Raw genomic sequence first — 8,224 nt, forward strand, 5'->3', positions numbered from 1 at the left:
TTCCAAACAGGAAATTACGCCACACCTTCAACTCTCCTATGACATATGAACTTTCATTTCTACCTAGAAGACCTTTTACAGTTTTTCCTCCTATGCCTGAAGAAGGAAGCATGTGCCTGAGAGCCTGCAAGTAAAGATTTTTTTTGCAAAAATCTAGTTGGTCTAATAAAAGATATCATCACCTCTACTATGAGTTCCGATTACATAATTCCTTGCATTTTAAGAGAAAGACATACATCCATAAAATATCCTGGAAAAAACATGTATTCTAGGCAATTCTCTTAAAAGGAATAAAAACAAAACAAAACAAAACACTTATAGATCACTGAGGCCCAGCTTTAACAGCAATTATTACCACATGTATATAAAGTTAGCATCCAACTTTTGCACACAGCTGATTTTGCAACATGTTTCCAAGAACTAAGCAGGCAGAAAGCTTTATTTTTTACCTTGTTACAACCTGATGTGTATAGACTCTATTGGGGCTTCCAAAAGATTTTGCCAAACCAAAATCAGCCAGTTTGAGAACCCCATTTTCATCTAGTAACAAGTTGTTTGGTTTGAGATCCTATCAAGAAAGAAAAGACATTTAATCCTCAAACTTTATCAATGAAAACAAGACAAATGAGCTCCTCTGGCACTTATTTTAACATAAGTATTTCCATCCTTCTTAGAAAGCCCACATGGAAATAACATTACACCACACATCTGGAGAATGCCTACAGGTAAAGTTTTGCTATATGAACTATGATGTTCCAAAAACTTTTTTTGTTTTGTTAAAAAGCTGACTTGAGGGTGACCATGTATTTGCTGCCATGGCGCTGCACTGACATCTTGCACCACAGCACATTAGTTGCATAAAAATTGGTATTTAATACACTGATTAGGAACTGATGCACTGTTTAGGATTTTTATATGAAAAATGTGCACATTTAAAGGACATTAGCCCCACCATCCAGGAAACAACCTAACGAATGAGGCTAATTTCACTACTATAAATTGGGATTTTTAAATTCAGAACAGTCAAAATAAAGTTACGGTGCACCTATTTAAAAAAAAAGTATTACAAGGGTCACCAACCTACAGCTTAGGAATCACCAAGCTATATATTTCATCCAGGTTATGAAACAGTGGCAATTGGTAGGGGAAGTGCTGATGGTAGGCAGGTCACAAGTGCAGCAGTAGCAATTTTGGAGGGGTGGGGGGGGGTGAAGTAGCAATGCATCACAAAACTGTCTCTAATCCCAGCTGCAATAATTTGCCCTGCTGTTGCTAAAAAAGTTTGCTGGCCCTTGAACTATTTCATAATTCTAATGTATATCATAATAATGTACTGTAGAAATGGAAGTTTCCCCATAAGTAAATTTTACATCCTCTGTCCTACCTGTACAGTGGTTTATTAGCATAGAGTTGTTGACATTTCTCCATACAAGCAACTATTAAAAGGTTTTTATACAACACGTGGGTTTCAGGTACAATGAAGTTTTGGACCTCGAAGAGCAAAATATTAGCATTTTCTAACAGGGCATAGTTTCTCTTACATACTTCAGAGTATACTTACCCTGTGTAGAATCCAGTGTTGATGCAAGTATTCTAAGCCCTGAAGTGTCATCAGCATGTATGCTTTGATGTGAGATGGAGTCAGCACAATACTAGTATCCTTAATTATAACCTGTGAAATATGTCAGATTGTTACCAAAGTTTCCTATGCAACACTACCTTATAGTTTTCTCAGATCAAAAGTAATTTTGTACTTAGTGCTGAATGTTACATAATTAGGGACCTACCCAAATCATGGTGGAAGTTAAAAGTGCCACTGCGCAGCAAATATTGCTCTATTTTGTCCCCCCATCCCCCACAAGTGGCTGAGAAGCAAAAACCACAACATAAATTGCCTCTCGGCCACTTGGTGGGGGTGGCCAGAGGGTGGTGGGAGGGGGCAGGAAGAGGGGAGTGCATGATGAAAAGTGAGATTAAAAGGTGCTGCAGCACTGCAAACTTCATATCACTGTCTTTTTCAAGTGGTAGAAATTCTTACTAATTTCTTCAAAAAGTTACTTAGTCACATTGGAAGATAGAAAATGAAATGGAGAGAGCACAGATATCCAAGACACCCTATGTTAAACTGCTCCACTCCTCTTTCATCTTCTCTATCTGCCTAACCATAAAGACTGGCATGTCATCTCAATACTTCCAGCTAGTAATCTCAAAAACCGAAGTGCTTTTCTTTGGGCAAGAGAAATATGCTAGATCCCAACCAACTCTAAGATCTCTACAAAATGATTTCAAGTATATCTCCATAGAAATCCTCATTAGTGTGTTCATTTGCTCCTGTCTGAACTATATGAAATTCATCATTCCTGTAAGGCAGGGGTGGGCAAAATGCAGCTCGTGGGCTGGATGAGGCCCACCAGGCCATTCTATCTGGCCTGCGAGACCCCTAAAAATTTAGAAAAGTAATATTTATCTGCCCCTGGCTGCCTGTCATGCAGCCCTCAATGGCTTGCCAAAACTCAGTAAGTAGTCCTCTGCCCAAAATAATTGCCCACCCCTGCTATAAGGCCTCCGTGAGACTAGTCTTTGTACAACACAAATCCCACTTCATGCATACAAGTAAGTATGACCATTTCACTGACAGTTCAAACAAACTGGTTCCAGAATCCAAGGGAGATGAAGGAAGATGCCTCCTTTTTCATTACATCTTTTATGAACAACTTTTTGGATACTTTCTGTTGCCTTTTACTAAAGTTTTGCATTCCTATACTAACTTCTACCTCCAAAGACATCTGAAAATTCAAGTTACTTTGAGATCTGTAAAATATCAGCTAATTGAAACTGCATTATGTTCCCTTACATTGCAACAGATCCTTGTCTCACATGGGGCCTCTGGACACTTCCACAGTGCAAGTAAATGCTTTGCAATGCCTTAATTTCCTTTAACAGGTTAGACTTTATTTAAATTAAGAATAATTGATATTTCACAAGTCTCAATGTACTCTTTAGAATCTTGTGACTGCACAGTTACTCTTTACTTGATTACGTATAATTCCCATTACAAAACTAGGCAAAGCTTTTGCTGATTGACTAGTTCTGTTTTGATCTTGTGCTCCTCCAGTTTAAGAGCTTCTCTTCCTTTATGATGTGAAGTGAATGACACAGACTACTTTTCTTTTCATGTTTTACAAGCTATTCCAAGTTTTCAATGCCATTACAAACTGATAAACCATTTAACTTTTCATACTAAAATAAGCACTACTGTAAATATGGATGGTCTTTGTAAAAACAAACCTGATATGCATTCTTGCCTAATACAAGCTGCTTTCAAGAATGAAGTGAAATCTTGCACAAAATATGATAGCAGATCTGTTGGAGATGTACTTGTTTTAGATTCCATTACGGACCAAACATTAACAAGAGAGATCTCTCAGTGGTTAGTGTACTATCAATATATCTAACAATAAATCAGCTGTGTAAGTCACTGCTTGCCTATCTCCACTAATATTAAAGTGTGCAGTGTCTAATGCAATGAGGTCCTAGTCCATGTCTGAGGTTCTCAAATATTAAAATGATACATAACATATTTATGTCTGTCTTTCTTGAAACTGAGGGGTATTTAAAAGTAAAAACATACATGATCAGTTAACTGCGTGCAAATACACTATGAAACAGATATTCAAGGTATAATTTGTGTCAGCTAAGGCAATTTGTATAAAACTCATCCCCTGTAGCATTAATATAACCTGCCTTGATAAAAAAATTCAGGTTGAATTTAAGACACAACCCTGGACACCAATATAATCCTTAATATTTCATATTATTGTGTGTTGGCCTGATAGTTCAGTACTGAATACGCGTAAAACCACTGAAGATTTTTAAAAGAATCAGAACTTGTGGTAGAGGTGATTAGTTGGTTTAATAAAAGATATCACCTCTACCATGAGTTCTGATTCCTTTTGCCTCTAGACCAATACAGCTGCAACCTGGATACTTAAATAATTTTAAAACATCTGAAGTAGAGTCAAAAATACAGCTGCTAAAGCAACATTACCTCTAAATCTGTTTCCATGAAATCAAACACCAGACTAATATTGGATTTGTGTCCAAATGCATCAAGAAGCTGGAAAACAACATACACCACCAATAAACACGTGAGTACTTTTAAACTCTGTTTTAATTTTGTACTATTTCATAGCTGTGGGGATTTTCAGGTTGGGGTAGCAGGCTAAACAAACTGGGAAGTAAACATGCTCTGGCAGTTTCAGCACAGTATAAGAAATTACATGTTAGCTTAGCTCCCCAACAAAGTTGCTAGGCAACCTGTAGAATAGCAAATATTAAAATGTTAAGAAGCCCCTCTGTGATCCCAGCAGTAATTCTTACTAGCAAACTACATCTAAAGGATTCAGAGACTATTATAGGACCAGTTCCATAACCAGTATTTATTTCATACTTACACCAATAATATTTGGATGGCTTAACTCCTGTAACAGTTTTATTTCCCTGAGGGCTGTTCTGTTGATTCCTAGATTGAAAGAAAGGACAAAGATGGAAGCAAGTCAAACTTAAATTCAGCTTCCAGTTAAGAATCTTTAATTCTGGTTGTTCAATATGCCAACAAATGCTTAAGATTAATTCCCCATTCCTCAAATTGCCTCATAAAGCAAGAAAACAAATAAATTCAGTTTGCAGAATGGTAGTTCAGCATATCACTGCAATTCAAATTGGTTGTTGTGACAGATGTGCACTTAACAGCTAATTCTGTACAACTACAATTCTGTTCTGTTCCTACAGGACTACTGTCTCCAGTAAAGCCAATATGAGCCAGGTGGCCTATTTACAGGGACATTCATTCAGTAGAAACTGACCAGGCCAGTGCTCTGCATGGGCTAATTCAGGATGGCAGACACAAGGGATTCATATTCAAATTCAATGGGAAGGAATACATTAGCAATCATGGGAAGGATCAAGTCTCCTCACAGGAAATGCAACCAGTCCTGGTTCAGGCCACTTCTCACCTGGAGAGGTCCATGATGCAGATGTGTACCTCCAGGACACGTCTGGCCCTTATTCTGTTCCATCAGAGGTATGGGTACCAATACTGGTCTCAGATCTCACTACTGAATTCTTGAGAGATGCCTGGCATTCTCTCTCATCAGTCTTGGAGCTACATTCAAGCTTGACATCACATCCTGTTTATAAGTGGACATATGAGCTGGCTTTACTGCTTGAGATCAACAGCAGTCAGCAAAGAAACCAAATGCTGGACTTGCCAGCAGGGAGTCCGTGTTGGGAATAACACAGATTTCACTGCTACTGGAGTAACTGGTGCCAACACTGGTGGCTGTGATAAAACACTGCTTTATCTGGCCTTGCTGTATCCAGTACTATTACTGAGTCTGAAGTGACCCATATAGACTGCTGAAGCATATCACACTTAAACCAAGTACTCTTGGCCTTCCAGATCCTTTCAGAGAACAGACAGCAGTTATCTAGAATGCAACCCATACACAGACACAAGAGACACCAGATTAGTCCATCCTTGAAAGCAATCAGCCTGGGGAAGGGCACGCTGGGTTTACATTTCCCTCTGAATGTGCAGCGGTTGGCACAAAGTACCTTGGTCTGCTGTAAAAGAGGGACTGTAGGATAGTGCTCAGCATCTCCTTAAGAAACATCCTTCAAAGAAATCTCACCTTTCCAATTTCATTCAAGTCCATTCATGGGCTCTGAAGACGTGTTGGATACCTACTGAATTCTACCTCATGTTCAAGACAACAAAATGGAGCTAAAAAAAGACTGCATCTGCCTCACCTTTTAGATCCTTATGTAGGAAGATGAGAAATGCAAGATGTACATTTAACCTGGCTGGACATTGCTATTCCAAAGAATTAGAAGTTGTGTGCATCTGATACGCACACGTAGAGGAATCCACATTGGCAACTACTCACAGTAACCTAATTCTACAGTTATATTCTTTTTACTGACTACTCTTGAAATTCATGAATGATACTACACTTGAGGTCATTGGTAATGTTTAGTAGAAAGGGAGAAAATTTAACAGGACTCCAAGTTGTCTTAGAGATTTAAAATGTCATTAACACCAATAGTATCATGTCGAAACATTCGACAGAATTAAGGGCAAAAAACTAAAAGAATCATCATCTTGTGTTGTCCCAAGACACTAACTGTGCTGTAAATTAGTTTTGTTACTTCCAATTAACACTATACACCACAACTGAAAGAAATTCAGTACATTTTTCACAATTTACTTTATGCTAGCGCTGTTTTCATATTGGGTCCAAAAACAAGGAAAAAGATGCATCAATCAGACCTTCATTTCATGCCAATCATAACAATATCTGGACACTTCAGAGTATGTATGCAAAGATTTCAGTTTCTTCTCCCACTGGTTGCATAGGAAACATGCACGTTTTGGTGGTGATTTTATTGTAGGACCCCTCAGTCAATGAGGTGAGATTAAATTTGACAATAAAGCTGTTAACAACAACTTTTCCATATTAAGATCTGTGAAATTAACTCATTGCTCCATGGCAACAAGTATTTTTCATAGTCTTCAGTGCAAAGAAAAAAAGGGCAAGTGATGCTGTAGGACCATATTTGAAGTACTTACCATCTTTAGCTTCTGATCTATGTCCAAGCTTAATCTAAAGAGAGATAGTAAATGTTGTGTTACCTACAACAAGAACCACACACCTCAACAGTTTGACTGAGCAGACATTTCTCAAGGAAAAAGCAAGTTTCAGTGCTGTAAAAACCTCAACCGGTACTGTTTTACAATCGCATTTGCAGCTTTTGGTATGTCTGGAAGCAACAGACATCACACAAAAATAAAACCAATGATTACATTATTCTTTGCAACCAGGTTTACGCTCCAGCCCCGCTGGAACACGCGGCGCAGGCCGCGGCCGGTCTGGGAGGGGCCAGGGAAGCAGCTGCACCGCGCTGTGGGCTACAGCCCCGCGAGCAGCCGGGAGGGGGACGACGGGGGACAACAGGACCCACCTTCTTGATGGCCACGATGCGGCCGCTGCTCTTGTCCCGCGCCTTGTACACGGTGGCAAACTAGGGCGGAAACATAGCGCGGTCGGTCACTCGCGTCTCCCGGGGACGGACGACCGCCCCCATCCCGCCCCCGGCCCGCGCGCCCACCTGCCCCTCCCCGAGGAAGTCGAGTTTCTCGTAGCGCTTGGCGCGCGCCCGCGCATCCATCGCCGACTGCAGCGGCAGCCGGAGCGGGGCCGCGCGCGGAGGGGGATTTAAACCGTCGCTGCCGGCGCCGCGCGTCGCTTCCGTTCGCAAACGGAAGTCCTGCCCCCCCTCGGAGGGGGCGGCGGAAGTAGCGTGGCCCCTACCTTCTAGCAGGTTGCCTGGCAACCGTCGCTAGGCGGCCACTAGCGCTAGCGAGGCCCGGCGGTGCTGCCGAAGGGACCTCGAAAGATCCTGGAATGGAGCTGAGATCAAAGGACCCAGCGAGGTGCCTGTCCAGTCTCCCCTTGAAGACTTCCAGGGCTGGGGGTGGAGGCGGGACTACAACTCCCCACGATGTCTGATCCGGGTTCGGGTTGCCCTTGCGGTGAAGAAGTTCCTCTGCTCACTCTTCAGGGGGCTCCGACCCCTGCTCTGCATCGGCCAAAAAAAGAGGAGTCCCTGAGCAGAGCCCACATATGGGAACAGAGCTGCTTCCTCAGGTGGCCTTGAGCAAATCACTCCACCACCGTCGCTCTCCATTTCCTTTCCTATACACCTGGATTACGTGTCCTGTGCTAAGGCACCTAATTCACCAGTGTGTTTAAAATTTGTTGAGATGCTGCAGGACATGCTCCTTGAGAAAGGTAAAGATTTACTAAAGCTGCATTGAAGGCCAGGCTGGAAATAATGCCAATCAAATAACGTGCTGCAGGATAATATTCAAGTTTTGTTCTCCCTGTCAGTCTGAGAAAATAGGGATTTATGAAAAATACAGTTTCCTGTAACACTGGGTCTTCAAGCAACACCTTGCCTATGAAGTTGAAGAGGGCAGGGGAAATATTGTTTTAAGTATTAAGGCAGACTTGCTTGCAAAAATGTGTACTTCCAAAGAAGACCCCGATCCCGACACATGGAAATAGATGGCAGTAAGACATATTCTAAAATGCACTGCTTTGTCTGCCATCTATATTCAAGGACTCAATGGTTCTTTGTTTTTAATGTGGATCAGTTTGAC

General features: G+C 41.2%; 1 protein-coding gene across 1 annotated transcript in view; it reads right to left on the reverse strand.

The window, feature by feature from the left end:
* The window catches only part of CDK7 (cyclin dependent kinase 7), a 36,732-nt gene extending 29,416 nt beyond the window's left edge, over positions 1-7,316 (reverse strand). The window contains exons 1-7 of the mRNA XM_019517748.1: positions 7,171-7,316; positions 7,024-7,083; positions 6,632-6,665; positions 4,455-4,522; positions 4,049-4,117; positions 1,562-1,672; positions 450-568 (exon numbers count right to left, since the gene is read on the reverse strand). Coding sequence (XP_019373293.1) covers positions 450-568; positions 1,562-1,672; positions 4,049-4,117; positions 4,455-4,522; positions 6,632-6,665; positions 7,024-7,083; positions 7,171-7,230 — 521 coding nt within the window. The 5' untranslated portion in view covers positions 7,231-7,316. The remainder of the gene's footprint in view (positions 1-449; positions 569-1,561; positions 1,673-4,048; positions 4,118-4,454; positions 4,523-6,631; positions 6,666-7,023; positions 7,084-7,170) is intronic.
* Positions 7,317-8,224: the final 908 nt, after the last annotated feature.

This window comes from Gavialis gangeticus, unplaced genomic scaffold (genome assembly GCF_001723915.1).
Source record: "Gavialis gangeticus isolate Ggan-Ray unplaced genomic scaffold, GavGan_comp1, whole genome shotgun sequence".
Lineage (NCBI taxonomy): Eukaryota > Metazoa > Chordata > Crocodylia > Gavialidae > Gavialis > Gavialis gangeticus.